The following is a 23,868-nucleotide window of genomic DNA, read 5'->3' as shown; positions in this document are numbered from 1 at the left end:
TAAATGCAAGTTTTTGCTGTGGATAGAATCAATCCATCACCAGCACTGTCTTCTGTGATCTCTGGCACTAATGATGCAAGTATTCTTTAATGTAAAATGAAATTTCTCTAGCTATTGGCTGAATATTCCAAAGTGTCTTGTCTTAATTCTGACAATTAACTAATTTCCATTTTGATTTGTTGCCCGATTTCCTTATTCCATTCTTTTTAGTAAATAAATATGATTTTAATGATAAACACTCAAAAAGGAAGTTAATCACTATAGATTTTTTTCCCTCTGAAATAGGACCTTTTATACATAGACAAATTAGGTTCTACCCATTGCTTTAAACCTGATGCTCATGCTGGTTCTTGATTCCCTCTGTATGGTAGCAGTTAACCCTTTCAATACAAGGTGTTGAGCAGTCTTTCTCAACAAGGAAAGACAAGAACATGGGATAAAAGTGCAGAAGACCATTCTTTGACAAAGATTATTACAGTACGTAGCATAACATCTAATACTATATAGCTATTGTAGAATGGCAACTAAAGGATATAATGTGAGGTAGAAATTCATTTGAAAATCCCAAGCCCACTATCCTACTCTTTTTAATAAATGGTTCATTAGAATGGGTCAGGGTGTGCTTGCGGACAAATTGGTCAGCCTTGCAACAGAAGGTCTTCAATCAATTGCAGGCATCTAGAGTGACTATCATGTCCAAAGGCTCTGCTAACCAAGAATACATAGACCATCACAGAATGACTTGCAACATCTGTAGATTAATCTTAATTAAATTGCAAGCAGTTTTCTTCCATTGAGGTCAGCTGTGGCTCAGTTGGTAGCACCCTCGCCTGATTCAGAAGGTTGTGGGTTCGAGTCCCACTCCAGAGACTTGAGCACAAAATTCTAGGCTGTACAGTGCAGTACTGAGGGAGTGCTGCACTGTCAGAGGTGCCATCTTTCAATTGAGATAATAAACCAAGGCCCCATCTGCTCTCTCAGGTGGACGCAAAAGATTCTATGGCACTATTTCGAAGAAGAGCAGGGGAGAGATCCCCAGTGTACTGGACAATATTTATCCCTCAATCAACATCACTATCACAGATTATCATATTGCTGTTTGTGGGAGCTTTTCCTACATTACAACAGTGACTGCACTTTAAAAAGTACTTAATTGGCTGTAAAGCATTTTGGAGCGTCCGATGGTTGTGAAAGGCGCTATATAAATATGAGTCTTTCTTTTCTTTATCTCTTTAAGCCTTTGGTCACCCCAAAACTTCTCCTCCTTTGAGCTTTTGACCACATATCCGCAGCACAACTATGACCGTCTATTTCCACCTCCGTAACATCGCCCGTTTCCGCCCTTACCTCAGCTCATCCGCTGCTGAAGCCCTCATCCATGCCTTTGACTACTCCACCGCACTTCCTGGTTGGCCTCCCACATTCTACCCTACGTAAGGTAGAGGTTATCCAAAGCTCGGCTGTCTGTGTCCTAACTCGCACCAAGTCTCGATCGCCCATCACCATGTGCTCACTGACCTACATTGACAGCTAAGCAATGCCTCGATTTCAAAATTCTCATCCTTATTTTCAAATCCCTCTCCAACCTGGGCGAACTCCAAGCCTAACCCTCAGCGCATGCATCATCCATTTTTCCTGGACTCCCTGCTTTATCCCCAGTTTATGCTCTCCCTAATGCCCTTCTTTAGGCTTAAAGCCAAACTTTCAACTTCACAAAAGGTGGTCCCGTTGCATCGGCATCTACAACTGTACACAGATAGCAATCAGTCAATCTTGTAATGGATTGTTCACATTTCTGCAGTTATAATAAACCACCTTTCTTGCCAACTACCAGTCTAACCAACTCTCCAGACACAAATCATACTGCCTGCCCACCTACATCCTCAATGTTAAACTTGATCATTTCTCTTTCTTCGTCAAAGCTAAGATTTTCATAAAGCAGTGTATCTAATGGATCTGCCTTCTTAGTATTACTAATGTTTTTTCTTTCCAGTTTTATTATACAGTTTGGGTTTGTGCTGCCATTAAAAAAAACATTTTAAGTTCCATGGAAAATTGTACAAAGAAAGCACTCAACAGCCAAGTATCAAATGCGTCTATATGAATTAAAAGAATAAAATATTTAAAAACGGATTTTTGAAATTACTAAAGCTACAAATACCAAATGCCTATGAAGGCTACTTTTGAGATATTTTGACCTACATGACTTAAGGATGACAAAATTGTTTGGTTTCTAAGCAGAACGTCTTACCTTAATTGTTTTGCATAACTTTGTTCTATGTCTAGTCTCTCTTTCACAAATTTAGTATATTTTTCCAAGAAGTCAATTCCCCACTGTGTGTGTTTCTCTATATTGTCAAATTGATCCTATAAGAAAAAAAAGCGATGTATTAGTTGTTACACAATAAATGGATTAGAGTCATACATGTTCTCAGCTTTGCTAAATGTGATTTTTTTTTAATCATGTAGTGAATCAAAACATATATTCAGATTTTGATCAGCCAGGAGAAGATCATGTGGAAAGAAGCAATAAGTGTACATTTAACATTATTCACACGTATCACCAGCAAATTCAATGCATGGCATCTAAAATATACCACCTTCTGCTAAGCAGCGACAAATTATACTCTACCTTTGCTCTACCCAGGCAACAGAGCAATGGGCAGGAATGGAAAAAAGTAGCACTGTTGATAGCAAATTTCTATAAAAAATTGTACACTATTTTTATCATTACTGATAATGCATTAAATTTGTGCTATTTCTAATTTGTACATACATATTAAATATTGGAGGCATAGTAAAACAGACTTTGATTCAAGACTTTAACTCTTGATCGTCCTGGCAATTAAAAATGTCTCACCAGTAGAGACCATTACAAAGTCGAGGAGCTCCCCAACAAAACCAGCATCAAGGGAGGTAAAAAAGTGTCATTAAAATATAATCAGCTCTATTATTTCTCAAACTCTTTGTAATGTTAACAGTTCCTGTTTTTTTTTACGTTAGTGACTGAATAAAACCTGAAATAACAAGTCTTGCATTAAATGTGACTAAAAGTTAATCGAATGGAAAACTTTCCTGTATCTCACAAAAGTAACTTCCTTTTAGCACAGCTTTTTAGGGAGTTCCACTGGAAGAAGGGGGAAACTATTTAAGAGGGACACTTTACTATCACAGTAAACCTTCGCTGCAGAACTACCCGAACGAAGCCTACATTACAGTAGGATCCCCAAAGGGATCTAACAAGAAATTTTAGCCATGTAAATATTTAGGGTTTACTGGCAAATGGGAGTCAGGGTTCGAAATTGGAAAAATACAAAACACTCCAAAGCTGCCATTTGGCGAATTATAATCCATCCTGAAAGCTAAACCACTTTATTTTGATTCAAATTCAATATTCAATTTCAAAAGAAAATGTTGTTTTTGTCCCTTACAGGAGCAGCACCCATGACCTTATCATTGCTTTACTTAACAACAGAATTATCATGTGTTGTACTGGGTGAAGGAGAACGTGGACTATCCAATCTAAAAGAAGGCAAAGGCAGTCAATCAGCTTTGTCTGGCAAGGCTGACGGTGCATACGCACAGCTTTGCACTGGTCATAGAAGATCTGTGAGGCAGAGAACTTTTTTAAAATAAAGTACATGGTATGGAGCAATCAGGAGCACATTTTAAGTTTAGGCACTCCTATCACACCAATCAGCAAGCATACACCACCTTTCTCCAAGATTATCTTATGAATATTTAGCTTTTAATTAACAGAGAAGACTCAAAACATAAAACTTCAGAAATATTAAACCCCACAACACAGTTAGAAGTTCCTAGGTACATAAAGTTTCTTATGGATTGCTGGGTTGAGTTAGCCAATGTTTATTCTTTCACCTTTTTATTCCAGCTGCCAAGAAGTGCACGTATGAGAAAGGTAATGTTCTGCTAGGTCAGTCAAAGATACAGGCCACTGGATTCATTTTTTTCACAATAAGTAGACTGCAACTAAATCTAAGCTCTGGATATAATTAATTATCCATGTATATAAACTTTTATTTAAACTAGAATATCTAATGTGTCATCCTTTCATGCTGATCACGTATAACAGTGCAACGTCATTTAGCGTTAATTGCTGCTGGGAAACATTAAAAAGGTTTGGGGCTTTGGGTCAATTTTTTCCCCATTTCATATTGAGCAGCGAGTCTGAAGCATTTTATTTGCCAGTGATGTGAAACAGGAAGCAATTAATTGAATTACTTCCTCTTTATATCACCATGTAATTTACTTGTACTTCAGTAGATAACATGATCAGAGTTACTGGAGAAAAATATACATTGTTGGAGGACCTTCTCCTGGGTTTTCTATGTTATGCAGCATCATTATACTGCACACATATGGAGTCGATTACCAGTGCAAATTTCTTGCTTGGTCACCTCGTTTGGCTATTTTTTTGCAATTATTCACCTACTCCATTGGATATATTTTGTATATTTAATGCATTCCCCAATCCATCCACTACCACAAACCTATGCCGAAAGAATACATTATGGGGATGAGGATGGGTTTTTGACAAATGAAAAGGTAAATTTAAGAGGCAGCAAACATTCACAACAGGTAGACAAGTTCACGTCAAATGTTATACTCATCTGTGCCAAAAAACACATCCAACATGCTTCAAGTTCCAGTAAGGAACACCAGGTGGCACATACAAAGTACTGTATTTCTTTCCAATGTGTTGCATCAGTAGTATCACAAAACTGAACAGCAATTATTTGAAAGCCCTATCCATTTCTAATGATAAATATTTCCATGATAGAGAAGTCAAATATTTTACATATACACTGAACAATTATCTGAAACGTCTATCGTCAAGTAGAGCAGTTACAAAGCCACACAAGTACACAGAAGTACATTGGATGTTTGGTGGCCCCACCCTCTCCACTCCCGACATCTTGCTGAAGTTCACTAATGGAAATGACTCAGCTGACTCGCCCTCCTCCTGGCCAGGAAATGTAGCAGAGACTTGGAAGGGTGACAATTGCAGAAGCCGTTTCTTGCTGTCATTCAGTACCAAAAAAAGCAAACAAAATAATAGGCAGTCTGTCAACAGAGGCTGCCAGGTATTACTTATTAACCTGCAGGGCCAAAATTTCACCAACCACTTTTTCCGGCGCACTAACCCGATATGCGGCGACTTTGTGCGCTGGAAACGGCGCCGAAAATATGTGCCCCTATCCTGGCCGCTCTACCGAGTGTCCCAGGTCCTGGTGCAGCGTATATAGTGGAGTGGGGCGTGGGGAGGTGGCGGAGCTAAAGCCCTGCGCCGCACACAGTGCCGGCAGCTGTTCGCATGCACAGTGGAGCCTGCGCGCATGCTCCTTGCCCTCCCAGTGCATCCTGCAGGCTGTGAGCAGGACCCGATGCTCGCCGCCCCCATCCCTGTCCAAAGGGTCTCCCGCACCAGCCGGAGCAGGCCCACTGCGGATCTCTCCCCTCCGCCCCCCTTCACCGATGCCGCTGTGGATTTCTCTCTTCAATCCCCGCTATGGATCTCTCTCCCCACCCCCTCCCTTCACCGATGCCGCTGTGGATTTCTCTCTTCAATCCCCGCTATGGATCTCTCTCCCCACCCCCTCCCTTCACCGATGCCGCGTTCAGCCTCTCCCTCCCTCCCCCGTTCACAGATGCCGCGTTCAGCTTAGCGTCCCAGTGTGCGTCTTGCCGCCCCTATCCCAGGCTAAATGGCGTCCCGCACAGGCTGGCCGCTGCCGAGTTTAGTTAAAGGTAGGATTTACTTCAGTTCTTTATTTGATACTTGAATTATTTACTTCAGTTCTTTATTTTTTATTGAATGCTTATTACTTTTTGGGCTTTGTTTAGTGCTTTGTAAGGTCTTGGTGCAGGTTCTCTCGGGTTCCTTGTATTTTTTATTTGTTAGTCAATGCTTATTTTTGTGCTTTGTTTAGTGCTTTGTAAGTCTTGGTGTTTTAAATGTACTAATCTGCGCTGATTTCTTAACTCTCCGCAAGGGTTTTCTGTGCGACCACAGGTGGCCACATACGCTAGCCTAAGTTGGTTTGGGGCAACTATTAGATGTCCAAATTGGCTTATTAATGGCCAAAATAGCTAGTAATGCCCCCCTTTCTAAAAAAAGCTAAACTAAAAAAAATCTTAACTAACTCACTTACACTGGCGCAAATTAAATGTGCAGAATGGGAATTTTTAAGCTACTCCAGAAAAATCAAGTTGCTCCAAAAAAAAACGGAGCAACTCCTGGGCAAATTTGGGCCCACAGTAAGGTCATTCACTGGTCAGATCTTCACAGTGAACCTTAATTTAAAATTGAGTGTTACTGATTGTGAATGTCTTTAGAAATTAACAGTGGACTGTAGTAAAATCCAGTCTTTCTGCAGCAGAATACAATAATACAATAATATTAAGTTTAAGAATATGTAGTCACGTCATTAGGTACAGCTGATCCTATTCGATAGTATAATTTGCTGTAGTTGTACTTGGAGGATTCTTCTGGTAACACAGTGGAGAGTAGTAACACACAGCATCATATGTTGCTGCTTCGGTTCCCATTTATCCAATGCAAAAGAATGATCAAGTTTACCATAGGACATGAGTCAGACAGATTTAGTGATAAGCCCGAGCATAAGATAGCCCTATATCTAGTACAAGTTTTAGAAAGTCAGTTTAAAAAAATAAATAAATCTACTAGGCCTGAATTTGCACCAAAAAAAGCTTGCACATTTTAGAAACTTGTAGGTCCCCAAAAGCCAAAACTGCTCATGGAACGTTCAAATAGTTCCTATTACACACAGGCTTGTTTGCGCCCTACTGTTTGGGGAAAATAAACAGGGGTGCAAGTCATGTCATCAGCAGCTAAATTTATGAAACTACTTTTAAGAGGGGCAAGTTTGAACATGCAGTGTAAATGTACCTAATACCTCACCATAAACATCTTCTAAATAGACCACAGAAGGGTTATCTTCAGAAATCTTATCATTGCAACCTTCATTGTTTACTTTTGCATAGCCAGTCACAGCAATCCATCCAGCAAATTACCAGCATAACGTCTTCAGCAATCACTATTAAAATCAAAGCAGAAAACAGCACCAATGCAGCAACTTGCATTTGTATAGCACCTTCAATAGAAAAACATTCCAAGACACTTCACAGAGACATCATGAAAAATCCCTCAATCACTGGGTTGTTTCTTTACTTATTGCCATCAAGTGAGTAGATTTTCATCGTCACTACTTTGAACAGTAGTAATGTGGCAGAGCAGATACACCCTATATAGAACTGGTCATTGAAATCAATGGAATGAAAATCAGGCAGGTTCTATATAGAGCAAGCGATCTGCTCCACCAGATTACTGCCCAGGCAGCAAAAATAAAAATCAACCCAAAATTTTGCATTTAGGGTTTGCAATTTTACTTTGCTGTCCTCACTTTTTAATGTTCACCACTGCAGTTAGAGACCACCATATGAGATTAAGAAAGGGCAGATAAATTTGTATTTTTCATTGTACTACATGGCAACATTGTATGATGTGCTTTAGTCTTTTCAGAAGTAATTGCTATTAAGGGGGAAAAGGAAAAAAAATCGGATCTGTGCAACGCTGACGAATCTCAAATATTAAAATACTTTAGATAGTACCAAATCAACACAACCGCACCACACAGCACCCCAGCACTACACACAGCACTGCAACACACACAGCACCCCATCACAACACAAGCAGCAAGAGACTCAAAATAAAATTCAAAACAATTTTACAAACAGGTAAGTCAACACTCAGTTTCAAGCGGTTTTGACATACAGTAAGGAAAATTGCTGCAGCCAATTCTCACTTTTAGTAGAAATATTTGAACGTGGAATGGTCAATGCAGGCATCAATAGCATAAAAACGCTTCTACAAACAAATTTACTTGTATTATTTGATCGACATTACTTTTTCCTTAAATGTTCCCCAATTCTTCGCAAAATTAATATATAATGAAACCTTCAGCCTGGGCACTATATCCTCAATAACAAATAGAACCTCAAACTAAATGCTTTACATTCAACATTTAAAAACTACATGGTGCAATTTCCTACCCAGCAAGCGAGTGTGTTCAGGAAAGGAATTTGGTTCTAACAGCTCAAAAATGCAGATATTTTCAGATGTTAAAAAGCCTCAAATTGAGCGCTAAATGCCCAATTGAAACCACTAAATGCTAAATTAAACCCAACGTTCATTTACCATCACTTAAAATAAACTTACACGTTTGCTTTAGTTGTATAATTCCATCCACAAATAACATCACATCACCATCATTTAATCAGATCTACTTGCAGAATGTAAGTGCAGTTCAATACTAAGAAATCCAGGGGCTCTTTCTTGGACTAGGAGAGGAACCAATGTTTTCTAAAATGTAATCACAGTACTCATCATCATAGGCAGTCCCTCGAAATCAAGGAAGACTTGCTTCCACTCCAAAAAAGGGATGAGTTCACAGGTGTTTCAATGAAGGACCTAATATTCCAGTTCCTGAACTACATCCTGAAGGGTGGAAGATTTCTGCGGTGGATTTTTTTTAACGTGGGGTGGCCGTTGCACACCAGCCACCACAAGGGCTTGACAGAGCTAGGTCTTGGTCCAGTAGCAAGGATTAACCAAGATTACTGGAGACCTGCTCTGCTGCACGGACCTAGTGCGCACACGTATCGCAGTGTGGGCTGGCCCAGGGTGCCTCTGGGCACTCGCTTCTTCTGGGCCACGAACTCTCACCTCTCCTGGGCTCCGATCTCGTCCCTCTACAATCTCTCGCCGCTCCTTCGCCACAAACAACAGTGAAATAAATGACCAGATAATCTGATTTTTGTGATGTTGGTTGACAGATAAATGTTGGCCAGGACTCCGGAGAGAACTACCCTGCTCTTTTAAAAGTGCCGTGGGATCCTTTACGTGCACCAGAGAGGGCAGACAGGGCCTCAGTTGAAAGTCTCATCCATAAGACAAGCACCGCACTGGAACGACAGCGCAGATTGTATGCTCAAGTCTCTGGAGTGGAGTGAGTCAGAAGGTTGTGGGTTCAAGTCCCACTCCAGAGACTTGAGCACACAAGACTGTACAGTCCAATACGGGAATGACAGTCTCTGTCACAGGTGGGGCAGACAGTCGTTGAAGGAAAGGGTGGGCGGGGAGTCTGGTTTGCCGCACGCTCCTTCCGCTGCCTGTGCCTGTTTTCTGCATGCTCTCGGCGACGAGACTCGAGGTGCTCAGCGCCCTCCCGGATGCTCTTCCTCCACTTAGGATGGTCTTTGGCCACGGACTCCCAGGTGTCGGTGAGAATGTTGCACTTTATCAAGGAGGCTTTGAGAGTGTCTTTGAAACGTTTCCTCTGCCCACCTGGGGCTTGCTTGTCATGTAGGAGTTCCGAGTAGAGCGCTTGCTTTGGAAGTCTTATGTCGGGCATGTGGACAATGTGGCCCGCCCAACGGAGCTGGTTGAGTGTGGTCAGTGCTTCAATGCTGTGGATGTTGGCCTGGTCGACAACATGGACGTTGGTGTGTCTATCCTCCCAGGGGATTTGCAGGATCTTGCGGAGACATCGTTGGTGGTATTTCTCCAACGATTTGAGGTGTTTACTGTACATGGTCCACGTCTCCGAGCCATACAGGAGGGCGGGTATCATTACAGCCCTGTAAGACCATAAAAGCTTGGTGCTAGATTTGAGGGCTTGATCTTCGAATACTCTCTTCCTCAGGCGACCGAAGGCTGTGCTGGCGCACTGGAGGCAATGTTGGACCTAGTCATCGATGTTTGCCCTTGCTGATAGTGGGTTCCCGAGGCCAGGCTGTGAATTTTGATGACCAGGGTGCAGTGCTGTGTGGGGCCGGGGGGGGGAGACGGGGGGTCAGGTTGGTGGAGGACCTTTGTCTTACAGATGTTTAGTGAAAGGCCCATACTTTCGTATGCCTCGGTGAAGATGTTGATGATGGCTTGGAGTTCAGCCTCTGAATGTGTGCAGACGCAAGCGTCGTCCGCGTACTGTAGTTCGATGACAGAGGATGGGACGGTCTTGGATCTAGCCTGGAGGTGACGAAGGTTGAACAGGTTCCCACTGGTTCTATAGATTAGTTCCACTCCAGCGGGGAGCTAGTTGAGCGTGAGATGGAGCATTGCAGCGAGGAAGATCGAGAAGAGTGTTGGCACGATGATGCAGCCCTGCTTGACCCCGTTCCAGACGTGGATTGGGTCTGTGGTGGATCCATTGGTCAGGATCACGGCGTGCTCAACAGTACTAACGAAGAATGCACTCTCTCCTTACACATTTGCTTTAGTTGTATAATTCCATCCACAAATAACATCACCATCGTATAATCTGATCTACTTGCAGAATGTAAGCGCAGTTCAAAACTGATAAATCCTGGGGTTCTTCCTTGGACTAGGAGGAGAGGGACCAACGTTTTCTAAAATGTAATCACAGTTCTAATGAAGAATGCACTCTCTCATATATAGCAAGAACAAGAATAAGCCCCTGTTGAACTGCAACGCTCAAATTGGAATGACCTATTTGTAAGGTAAATGGCCATTTTACAAGAGCAGTGAGCACATGCCTCAATTGAGTTCACTTGCAGTCAAGCAATTCTCTCCAGACACACTCACTTTCAAACTTCAAATTTTGAAGTACATTCGTTTCAGGTGAACCAGTTTGATGCTTATCCCAGTTACATTTACAAACCAAATCATCTCTGGTATGCAACCAATATTACCAATCAGAATTTGCTTTTGATTCAAGTCACAGCAGATCCTGTCCACAGAATGCTTTTAAAAATAATGGTCGGTACTTGAAAAATACATTTTAATTATATTCAACTTGCACAATCCGTAGGGGGGAAAATGTTTTGAAAATCAATTTATGCCTAATTAGCACAAATAAAATGACCAAATTTATTTTCTTTCCTTTGTAGGGGAGAAACCTCATAACCCAAATGAGGGGGCAGGACAACAATTATTCCACGCTGTCATTAATCATGAGAAGCTACAGGGGAGAACCCCACAGTGACTCGGTCTCAATTCCGCTCTGCCCCCCCCCCCCCCCACCAAAATCATGATTGTGTGTCGGCAGCTAGAACATTAATAAAATTAGTTCAAGTGCAATTACTTCAACTATTTTGAACCAACATCTAACCTTTGCCCCCCCCCCACCCCCACCAAAGATACACTTGGTCAGACGCCAAGGGACAAAATAATATAAAAGACTTGATCTATAAAGCAGGAGAACAATGACACTGCTGTCCAGTTTATTCTGGCTTTGCTGCCTTGGTCTAGGGCCAACCCAAAGTTTCTGCAAGAATGTGGAACAGGACTGCTGCCACTCGTTTAGCATATTCACTGAACTGAATTAACAGGACTCCTTTAAAAGCCCTCTACCAATAAACCATTTCCCAGTGCTCCACACAGATTTAGAAAAATGACAGAAATACATTGACAATATATTCTTGGTTACAGAATGAAACCTTTCAATTCGTCAATTCAGAATGAATTCACCCATTTTTGTACGAAAACGATCTTTAGATCCCTTCCTCGGATCATAAATAAAAATATCGATTTTTACAACAGTTTAAAACAGCTAAACTAGCTAAAATATAATATAACATTTAATATCCGAAATATAGTTATTTCACAACAATCCATTATGTCTAATTGTTACACCCTTAAAGAGATGTCAGGTGCAAAGAAGTAGTTTTCACTATTGTTAACTGGTGCCAGCAGATTGAACAGGAACCATCACCAAAGAAGTACTTGCTTATAAGCCTTCAAATTTTGATGAAAAAGTTGAGTAAGGACAGAGATCGTTTTAAAAAACAGAACGCGGGGTATTTTTAACCCCCACATGACATGCGGGAGGGGATTGGGTGTGGGTTAAAAATCAGCAAATTTGCAAAGCCTGACCCCAACTCCCCGGCTTCTGTTTTAACCGCAGTGGGTTTTGAGATGTCTGATTAACCTGCTCTGCAACCACGTCCGCACCATCATAGTACTGTTAGGTGCTGGAAATTGACCCCACCACAGCCCTATTACTCCAGCAACCCGTGCATTATCAACCATCTCTCACATGCCTCCTAATATCAAAACCTGCCTGCAATCTGCATCATCTCTGCTGTCTTTCCCTGGTAAGACACACAATTAATTCTATAGCTGAACAGCATACAATAAATGTCATTATGTGGTAATCGGGTTAATATTCAGAAACATTCACATATCTGTGCTCCTGTGGCATAAAGTATTGAGAGCCACAGGAGCACAAGCTGTTTCAACAGTGCTCAAACAGTTAACATTGCATATAATCTGGGAACAATTTCGGTAGTTTATCAGCTGAAGGTTTGGAGTTATCATGATGAGAACTAATTCACTCCTCCTTGCTCCCAATTACTCCAGCCCATTCGACCCTACCCTATCTTTCAAAAGACCATAGACATATTGCCCCAATATTTGCCGGGCGGGGAGAGAAGAAATGCTGGGAACACGGAGGTCCCGCTGAATTTAACAGCAGGACCTCATTTTCATTTTTGACTCTTATTTTCTGCCTGGCCGCTGGCTATGCAGACAGACAGGTTGGCCACTGGACGGGCAGGCCACAGCCGGGGATGGACCTCAGCAACCTGAAAACATTAGTTTTGGTGTGTCGGCCCAGCAGTTGTGGTTTCTTTTTTGGGGGGGGGGGGGGGGGGGGGAGGTTGGACAGTGGGAAAAGGGGCCGCACTGCCCTGTGGAGAAAGGTTATAAACCATGTTCACAGCGTTGAGTAAATTAAATTTCAATGACATTCCATTGCAGTACTGAGAACGAGTGGTATATTGTCAAACGTGGCACTCTTTTCTGGTACTTCAGGTGGGCATTATTGCACTATTTGAAGGAGAGCAGGGGATTTATGCCTTTTCCTGGCCAACATTCTTCTGTCAACCAATAAATTAACAGGTCAAAAAATAGATGCACTCATCTGTTGCTTGTAAGATACTGCTTTTCTCAAAATAGTTACTACGCTGACCTACAAAAACAACAATGATTGCACAAGAAAGACATAATAAGGCAATATACAAATGCAAGTTCTTTTTAAAATTGTCTTCAGACAAGAAAGAAGTGCGGGCTGTAGACTTTCCAGGTCCATCACCAATGCTGTTCTTCGATGAGCGTAAAGGACGGCTGCTTCTGTAGACGATGCGTGATCCTAGTATTCATTCTCCCCATGAAAAAGTGCTTAAAGCACACAAGGTCCACTAAGTAATTATGTTTATAATTTTTTATTCTGACCGTACATTTTAAGATATAATGTAATACAGCTATGTGCTTTGTTACTGCATTTTGTTACCGAAGGTAATATTTCAGATACAAAAATGCAGCTCCCAACTGTTTCCATCATGTTGTACATGGACATCTAAATCATCCCCAAAGACTGCCTACAAAGGAAATCATTTAACCACAAACTGCTCCTGTAATCAACTGGAAAGTCTAAATTACTGATTCTACTAACAGCTCACGGATATCCTTTTATCTTATGGCCTCAAGAAATCTGCACATCAGCAAAGTAAGAAAAGTAGTCTGAATAGCAGTCTCCCCTCCACAAGCAATCAATATTTAGCAGAGATGCTTTTATACTCCAAAATGAATTCAGTGGCAAATGCAGAATTCATTATGATAAAACAGAATTCCTGATTATGGTAGAACATACTGATAGTGTAATAAATATTTAAATTGGGTTTAATTGAATGTGCCTCAACTTTAACTAAAAATGCAGTGCATTACAGGGTACATGTTTATAGCTTACCTGCTCAATGGAGACACTTTAGCAAGGGGATAGTGATGAGCCTCACTGCAGACGGATTGGATAAATACCATCTATACTGGATAAATACTATTTATACTGCATATGTTTTTAACTAATCCCAAGGGTCTGGTTCTCCTGCTAAGAGCTGGAATCAGGATGGGGTGCAATCAACAGTTTATTCAACTTTTGATAAATTGTGCTAGGTTCATTAGTTAAGTGCCTTAGGATGTTTTACTATGGTAAAGATGATATATAAATGTGAGTTGCATTAGTTCACAGTTCAGAAGTACAGCTCGTTAACAATGAGACTAGCTCAGCAAAGATAAAAATGAGGTGTCAACCTTGGCTCAGTGGGAGCACACTCCCAGCTGCGTCAGATAGTTCTGGGTTCAAGACCCACTCCAGAGACGTAAGCACATAATATATGCTGACGCATTCATTGCAGTACTGAGGGAGTACAGCATTGTTGGAGATGGTGTCTTTCTGATGAAACACCAAACTGACGCTTGATCTGGTCTTTCAGGTAGATGGCAGAGATACCATGGCACTATTCGAAGAACAGAGAATTCTCTGTGTCCGAGTCAACATTTATCCCTCAACAAACATGAATAAAACAGATCATCCGGTCATTTATTTAATTGTTGTTTGTGGGACCTTGCTGTGGACAGATTGTCACATTTCCTTACATAACTACAAAATTGGCAGGGAAGCAATTTAGGACGTCCAGAGGTCATGGAAGTTGAATTCTTTCCTTCTATAAAAGGCAATACAAATAGAATATTGGATACATAAGTTTCCAGAACTATAACATCTTTCTAAGTGCTCTTACAGCATCTCATCCCATCATGTGACAGAGCAATCATTGATTTTCCAAAGGCATTGATGGTGAAGTTACAGACAATAGCAGCCTCCGAATTATTCCAGCACCCAAACCACTTGAAAGGGCACAGAAAACCTAATCATTAACAGTATACTCCAGGATAAGACCCTCATCGATGTTGATGACTAATAGACTTGGATTTTTTTCAACAGTTGTAAAATACTGCTCTCAAATGACGCCAACAATTTATCGTACAATTTATTCTGGGGAATTATTTTACAAGGGAACAATGCTACATCAGTAAGACGACAGTTGCATGAATTATTTTGAGTGATAGTAGCAAAATACATGAAAAATACCAGGGTGGCATATTTTGCTTCCGATTTCTATCTGGAGCAGAGGCATGGTAAAATGACGGCGGGAAAAGTGAGAGGGAGAAAAGTTTAAAAGAATCAGTGATCCACCACACTAACTGCTTTAAGGGTATCAGGCACTGAGGAACCTAAATGGCAAAAGTTATACAACACCAATGCTTACAATTTTACAGAAAGGAAATGCAACTAACCATATGGGTGCTGAAAATTTGGGCTCAAGTTTCGGACCCCCGCTAGAATGGCACACATCGGAGAGGCCCGCCTAATTTTTAGAACTGAAAAAGCACCAAATGCTTACCTCGCGATTCTCCGATATCTGTAGGGCCGTTTCCAGCTCAGCGCGGCGCAGCAGGAGGCGGAGCTACAGCCCTGCGCCAAAAACAGTGCCGGCAGCTGCGCGTGTGCTGTCTCCGGGCAACGACCCTTTCCCTGACCGAAGAGATGTCGCCCCTATCCCGGGCCGAGTGGCCTGACAGTACTTACCTCTTCCGCAGTGGCCCGCCCGGCATCTGGCTGGGGGCGGGCCCCGCCCGGCATCTGGCTGGGGGCGGGCCCCGCCCGGCATCTGGCTGGGGGCGGGCCCCGCCCAGCATCTGGCTGGGGGCGGGCCCCGCCCAAAGTCCTCAGCGTTGGTGCCCGCCCAAAGTTCTGGTCAGCGACAGGGCCCGCCCAACCAGCATCTCCTGGGGGGGCCCTGCCCTAGCCCCAGCACGCTGGTGGAGGGCTCCGTGCTGCAGTAGGTGAGTAGAAACTTGTAATTTTTTATTTATTGATTTATTTTTTTATTTTTTTAATTTATTTTTTAATTTTTTTTTGGATTGATTTACTGATTTATTTATCATTATTGATGCTGGCTCTCTCTTTATTTGTAAAAGTGAAGTGTTTAATGCTTGTAAACGTCCCTTCCCCTCCCACCCCCACCATCTCTCCTTCCCTGCGGCTAATTTATTAAGTGTAGGCAAGGTTTTTCTATCTACACTTACTCCATTCTAAGTTAGTTTGGTGTAAGTTTTCACTGCCTAAACTTGCAAAACAGGCATAAGTGGCTGGTAACGTTCCCTTTTGAAAAAAAAACTGTTCTAAAGCGAAACTATTCTAACTCTCGAGAATTGGAGCAAACTAAATGCCGAGAATTGCAATCTCTAAGATACTCCATTCTTAACTAGTTGCTCCAAAAAAAATAGGAGCAACTCAAGCTGAAACTTGAGCCCTTTATAAGCATGTGTCTTATAATCCACACAATTGGTTATCTTCCACATAGCAGGGGCTTTGCAGTTATAACATCAGCATGATTAGAGGTGGCTTCACCGAGAGGTGCAAATATTCACAAAGAAATAAAGTCAAGTTCTTCCTTAATACCCAACAACTCATGGGTTTGTATCTGAGGATATGCAATAATTTAACAAGAGATTTGCTTGGCCCATTTATATAAAGTAAAGCCATTCACCATAGTAATAAGCATCACTCAAGAGGATGTGTTATTGCTGCCAAGCCTGAAAAGATCAAAGACACTTAAAAAGAGTATTTGTATATCAAGTGCAACCCTTCAAACTGCTTTCCTTTATTCATCAAAAGGGTTTCATTACCATAATGGACTGCAGTCCAGAGAGACTGTCTGGTTTGGGCTTTATAGAAATGTGAATTACTCATGATAGTAAGTGCACATTCAAATTAACTTCACTTCCTGATGATATGGATATTCAAAAAAGAGTTCTTCTCACAGGAGATTTTGAAATGACTACCCCGTTAAAAGTCACTGCTTTGTTTGGCACTTCTATCATTTGTATCGCAGGAAAGTGGTGTCCGTGCATCGATCCCCGCTTTTACATTGCTAAAGTCAGTTCTTTTATTCAGACTGCTAAACCATCGACTCACGACACGGCAATCTCCTGTGGCCCAAACTGCAGGAGTTCCAATATAAAGGACCTTAAGAACAAACATCGGTATCTCAGAGTTTCCCATTTCAGCATCGTAAATAGCACTCTATCGTTCTTCAATAGTTCTCCCTCAGCAGGAGATAGCTACTGTTCAGAAAATGAAGATACGCATGTCTCTTCACCTAGTCATTCATCTCACTGTATAATGACTGGTTATTTTAGAAAAATTGTATTTCACTTCAAATTAGCAATTTTGTGCTCTCTTATGGGATGCATAATTCCATTTTCAACCAAGAAGTCCAGGATATTTTATCAAAGCATATTAAATATATAGATAGATATGGTAAACCCACATTATTACTTTAGTGTAAGCCAAGAAAGTAGAACCAGAGGACATAAATGGAAAATAGGATGATAAATGTTTGAAATAATATGCCAAGATAATAGAGGCCAATAAAAATAGAAATAAATGTCACAATGTACATGATAACTTACCAGAAGGACAAGCTTTATTGGGACAAATGGCCTTTCACTCGTTGCTCACATTATTTTAAAACTAACAACGGCATGGTATTTGTAGTCAGCAGCGAACGAATGGCGCTCGCCATTCACTATGCTGACAGGTGCCCACAGAGTTTTCGCGGGCTTTTGAGCGGCAACTTGCTGTCAATGGGTGTCTGATCCGGCGCGCATCCTCTGCAACGGATTTGTGGTGTGAGAGAGAGTAGGGAAGGCAACAGCATGGCTCTTCAACCAATCAGGAGGTCTGGATTGGATGATGAAATAGAATTTATAATACAGATCCTGTGAAGTGGGGGCCTAAGATGTTGGCTTTGGACTTCCCCATGTTTAACTGGAGGAAATTGTGTCTCATCCAAGGCTGGATAATAGATAAGCAGTCTGATAACCCCTCCACTATGCCTGTGTTAAGAGAAGTGTTGACTAGGTTGAGGAGCAGGAAGGTGCCATCAATGTAAATGTCTGCAGATAGCATAGCCAGGGAACAGCACGTAGGGAAGAAGAGCCAAGGATAAATCACTGAGGGACTCCAGAGATATTGATGCGGAGGCAGGAAGAGAAATGTTGCTGCAGATGATCTGACTGCGAATTGGTAGGCAAGACGAACAATGCTGAGGAGGATAATGCTTCATGGTCAAATCACAGAGGATGTCATTTGCGACTTTAGTTAAGGTCTCTTTAATGTTTTGGCAGTGATAGAAACCTCATTAGAAAGATTGAAACAAAGGAATCTTGGGAACGAGGGGCAAAGATTTCGGAGGCGACAACACATTCAAGGACTTGAGGAGAAAGCGGGGTTGGAGATGAGATGCTGCTTTGCAAGGTCAAAAGGTTTTTGGAGGGGGAGGAGGCAAGATATGAGCAGCTTGGAAAGAGGAGGACAGTACCTAGGGACAGAGAATCATTTACAATGTCAACTAGCATGAAGTCTAGAAAGGTAAGTTGGCTGGTCAGCAGCTTGCTTATTGGTCATGAAGTCAAGGGAGAAGCAGGTGGAACTCATGGATAGGATGAACTCAGAGAAGGCATGAGGGATGATGGGAGAGAAACTAGAGAGGGGTGGTGGTTCAGGGCTAGGGCTTAATTGCAAAAGGGAGAGAGGCAGTTTACACCTAGTCTCAAGCTTAGTGGCAAAGCACTTGTTGGGAGTTGAGGTGGAGGGAACAGGAGAGGGAGATTTGAGACGACAGTTGGTAGTGATGGAGAAGACAGGGATTAAGCTTTGTTCTCCAGCATGATCCTGGTGTATTGGGAAGTGTTGACAGAGGACAGTGAGGTCTAATAAGTCCCTGTTGTGGTCCATCCAGATCCATTGTTCAAGCCAGCTGTTCGGCAAGTGAATGCAAAATCTGTGCTCCTTGAACTTGAGAGTGAAGATGAGCGCCAGGCCAGGGGGAGCAACTGAGATGAGACGGAATAAAGGATTTGCTGAGGACAATGGTATCAAAGGTGGAGATAAGGGAATATATGAGCAAATTGACAGTTGCAGAACTACCTTAACAAATGGTGGGCCAAAGGCTAAGCAGTTGTAAATTGCTTGTTATCCCAGGGGTGGTCACAGAAGGAATTGGAGTTGAAGGAGGAAGGGCCCAGGGGGAGGGGGGGTTGGCATGCGTGGCAAGGGTCTCAAAGAAGTGGTCGGAGAGAGTTAAATTATGAAGGCAGGTTGCATAAACTTGGCTTATATTCCCTTGAGTACAGAAGATTGAAGGGTGATATGATCAGTATTTAAAATGTCAAAAGGATTCAATAGGGCAGTCACAGAGATTAAACTATATCCTTTGGTGGGGGAATCAAGAACGAGGGGACATAATAAAATTAGAACAAGGCCATTTAGAAGCAAAATCAGGAAGCATCTTTTCACACAAAGGGTAGTAGAAATCTAGAATTTTCTCCCCCAAAAGGCTGTGGATGCTAGGGCGATGGAAGCTTAAGGCTGAGATCAATACATTTTTGCTAGGTAAGGGTAATCGAGGCATATGGAGCAAAGGTGGGTAAATGGAGTTGAGGTGCAGATCAGCCACGATCTCATTGAATGATGGAGCAGACTCGAGGAGATGAATAGCCTACATCTGTCCCAATGATCTTTACATGGAATGTAAATATTAATGTATATCACATTTTAAACAGACATATGAGCTAATGCAACAGATAACAATTTCAAAGATATTTGACGTGATGCTGTTGTGTGTATCAACAGACAAGTGTTCAAGCAGGATCCATCTAAGTGGCAACAAATAGTATCAAAATGTTTCCTTTTACTGGCTAGCAATTTCAAAAGCTTCTATAAGGGAAACCAAGTTACTGTGGCTTCAAGACTTAAGCTGACAACTGTGATAGAGGCATATTTCTGTAGCAAGCAATTAGCAGTGACATGTTATGTACAGAATGGTTAATTAAGACATACGGTTACATACATAATGCTGAAATTCCTGATCCATTCAGATAGCCCATGGTACCAAGGGTACCTCTTTGACTGCCACAATATTGATTGAAATTCTGGTGCATTTCCACATGCAAGAAAAAGGATCATTTAATTTTAATAAGTACAATACGTCAGCAAATTCCAAGCTCTACCCTACCCCCAGCCCCGCCCTCCCCACCACAAAAATTATGAGCGTCACAAAAATGGTTTAAAATCTAATAAACAAATAAGCGGATTAAACCACACTCAGGATGGCTTGAAAGATGCACAATAGAAGATTGGGATGCAAGGGGAATCCCACTGTTTATTTAGTCCATTTAAACACACAAATTGAATAGTCCACTTTAAAGGAACCATTAAATTTCACCATTTTCAGTGCTTGCAGTAACAAAAATGCAGTTCAAATATTTCTGTTTAAAGGAAAAGTTTTGGTATGATGTGAGCAATTATTATTGAAGGGAATCTGAATTACTTCTCTCCCTTTCACCTCGTTCAGCCATCCTTTGGGACGATATATAGCTCTTTATTAGGAAATAATTTATTAAAATTATTTCAAATTTAGCAGGGAAGTCACGCTGACTAAAATTTATTCAATGTCCCAGCTTCCACAGCTCTCTGAGGCAGCGAATTCCAGATTAACAACCCTCAGAGAGAAGAAATTTCTCCTCATCTCTGTTTTAAATGGGCGTCCCCTTATTCTAAGATCATGTCCTCTAGTTCTATTCTCCCCCATCAGTGGAAACATCCTCTCTGCATCCACCTTGTCAAACCCCCTCATAATCTTATACGTTTCGATAAAATCATCTCTCATTCTTCTGAATTGCAATGAGTAGAGGCCCAACCTATTTAATCTTTCCTCATAAGTCAACCCTCTCATCCCCGGAATCAACCTAGTGAACCTTCTCTGAACTGCCTCCAAAGCAAGTATATCCTTTCGTAAATATGGAAACCCAAACTGCTCGCAGTATTCCAGGTGTTGCCTCACCAATATCTTATATAGCTGTAGCTTTTATACTCCATCCCCTTTGCAATAAAGGCCAAGATACCATTGGCCTTCCTGATCACTTGCTGTACCTGCATACTATCCTTTTGTGTTTCATGCACAAGTACCCTCAGGTCCCGCTGTACTGCGGCACTTTGCAATCTTTCTCCATTTAAATAATAACTTGTTCTTTGATTTTTTTTCTGCCAAATTGCATGACCTCACACTTTCCAGCATTATACTCCATCTGCCAAATTTTTGCCCGTTCACTTAGCCTGTCTATGTCCTTTTGCAGATTTTTTTGTGTTCTCCTCACACATTGCTTTTCCTCCCATCTTTGTATCGTCAGCAAACTTGGCTACGTTACACTCAGTCCCTTCTTCCAAGTCGTTAATATTGATTGCAAATAGTTGGGGTCCCAGCACTGATCCCTGCGGCACCCCACTGGTTGCCAACCAGAGAATGAACCATTTATCCCGACTCTGTTTTCTGTTAGTTAGCCAATCCTCTATCCATGCTAATATATTACCCCCAACCCCGTGAATTTTTATCTTGTGCAGTAACCTTTTATGTGGCACCTTGTCAAATGCCATCTGGAAGTCCAAATACACCACATCCACTGGCTCCCCTTTATCCACCCTGTTCGTTACATCCTCAAAGAACTCCAGCAAATTTGTCAAACATAACTTTCCCTTCATAAATCCATGCTAACTCTGCCTGACCGAATTTTGCTTTTCCAAATGTCCTGCTACTGCTTCTTTAATAATGGACTCCAACATTTCCCCAACCACAGATGTTGGGCTAACTGGTCTATAGTTTCCTGCTTTTTGTCTGCCTCCTTTTTTTAAAATAGGGGCGTTACATTTGCAGTTTTTCAATCTACTGGGACCTCCCCAGACTCCAGGGAATTTTGGTAAATTACAAATACATCCACAATCCCAGCCGCTACTTCTCTTAAGACCCGAGGGTCGAGAGTGAGTCTAGATTCAGAAAGAGCCTGAGGAGTACCACAGCAGAGCTCAATTATGCTTTAGTCATCCAATCCACATGTATTGTACAGCAGTGGTCTAGCTCGAAACATGCTTTTTAATTAAAATCCAAACTGTGTAGAATTTACCTAACCAAGAGTCATAACACAGCATCTTGAGTACAAAGAGCACTCAGCTGGGCTAATAATGATAAAGCGGTATTGGAAAAAATATGAACACACTGAACTTCATGACACTGGTCAGTGACTGATTTTTAATTGTTATTGCCTGTAGGTGTCAAAAACACAATATTCCTATCTTCCTGGTTTAAAAGGCTGCTACTCACTGGAACATACTGAGCTACCCAGTGAGCTTATTTCACAGTTCTACAGGCATCCTGATAATTTTATCTGAACTTCGGTTAATTCAGTATGGTATATCCTACAACGCAATCTCATTTTGTAGTTGTATTCCAATGTGCAATATCTGGATTTAAAAATCAGTACATTTGAGGATCTCGTGTGTGTTTGCAGTATGAATAATGAAGTAGAGTGTATAACTTCCTATATTTTGTAGTCTAAAGTTTCAAAGTGCATGCAATTACATAGGTTCGAGTAATTAGCTAACAAATCAACTTCACATGCACGATCTGTATTATAAATCCTATTTCATCACCCAATCCGGATCTTCTAATCTCAAATATTTAGGTGCCTGTGACAGGTGATCTTGTCAAGGCATTTCACGGGCACCATTTTTTTTAAACAAATAACATACCACCACTGGTAATGGATATACCACACAATTCACTATCCTAGACATGACTATTTTTTAATTTGACTGACAGTAATATTTATTACCACCAACCTTTCTAGGGCTGTTTTACTCTACTTTTATTGTCTTTATTTGCCACCATGCAATGTTACATTACACAATTACATTATTCTGCTGATTGAGTTAAAATTCAAGCTTCAACAAGGACTGTATGGTCTTTAGGAACACATATCACTTATACTGCAGATGTTGCATGCTAAAGATAAAGCTAATTTTGTTAAAATGTTGTGCATAGACAATGACAGCAGGATTATGAGACTATCTAAAACCATCACAGGGAGGTGCTATTTTCTGACTAATGGAGGCTTTCAATTTGTAGAGTGTGAGCTCATGCTTTTGTGTCTGGAAGCATCATTCTAGTCTCAGTGGTAATGGAGTTGATGGATAATTGAATTTAATACCCCTGCTTCAAAAGGTTAAGCACTTACACTTCGGAGAATTGGTCCCATTTCAGCTAGGTTTTAACTCTATATTGACAGCATGGATTATAAATCAGGCAACATTTCTACTCAGTTAAATTCTACTGGAGGAGGAAAAGGAGGAAATAAAAAAGGGCGAAATTTCATTTTTAGCTTACAGTTTTACATTCAAAGTTTCATAATCACAATTTATTCCACAAGATCTAAAGCAGTTCTACAGCCACTAATTTGTTAAATATGCTGTCTTAATGCATTATGGTGAGACATTTACATTGTATTGCACTTGTATTTTTAATCTGTATCTTATAAAGTGTAAAACATACATTCCCAGTAATGTATGATTTGTGTAGTCATTGGCTATAAGGTTTCTGCATTGTTAATTATTCAGGATGTAACTCTATTTTGCAAATAAACCACATTCAGTTTTTAAAACCAGGTTTCAAAGAAAAATAAATACCATTAACACGATTTCTTCCTAACCCCCTACAGTAATAGATTAATTTATTTGCTCTATATTTTTCCCTCAGCAGCTTGCATTGGTGATCTATGAAAATACTATGAAAGGCAAGTCATATTGTGCCAGACAAGATGTTCTACTGTAGTTTAATATTGAACCCATTCTCTTGCTGCTCATAAATAAGTAAAGACATGATCTCAGCCAGAAGAACCCCAGGGACATCCCGTGTCTCGACTTACCACAACTGATAGCAGAAATATCACAGAAGGCTTAACAAAAAAACAAAATCTATCAGTGGTATCTGGGAACAACATTGAATAAGTCGGTTATATGCTTCTACCTCAGGCTTGATGTAAACTGGGCACTCCAATTATACAACACATGA

The 23,868-nt window shown here is 41.2% G+C and overlaps 1 protein-coding gene across 3 annotated transcripts in view; it reads right to left on the bottom strand.

Moving 5' to 3' along the window:
- fnbp1l (formin binding protein 1-like) overlaps nt 1-23,868 on the bottom strand; it is a 190,143-nt gene that overhangs the window by 102,699 nt on the left and 63,576 nt on the right. For all 3 annotated transcript variants that reach the window (XM_070886610.1, XM_070886611.1, XM_070886613.1), the window contains exon 2: nt 2,252-2,367. In XM_070886610.1, the coding sequence (XP_070742711.1) occupies nt 2,252-2,367 (116 nt within the window). The remainder of the gene's footprint in view (nt 1-2,251; nt 2,368-23,868) is intronic.

This window comes from Pristiophorus japonicus, chromosome 8 (assembly GCF_044704955.1).
Source record: "Pristiophorus japonicus isolate sPriJap1 chromosome 8, sPriJap1.hap1, whole genome shotgun sequence".
Taxonomy (NCBI): domain Eukaryota; kingdom Metazoa; phylum Chordata; class Chondrichthyes; family Pristiophoridae; genus Pristiophorus; species Pristiophorus japonicus.
This window is presented reverse-complemented; position numbering and strand designations above follow the sequence as displayed.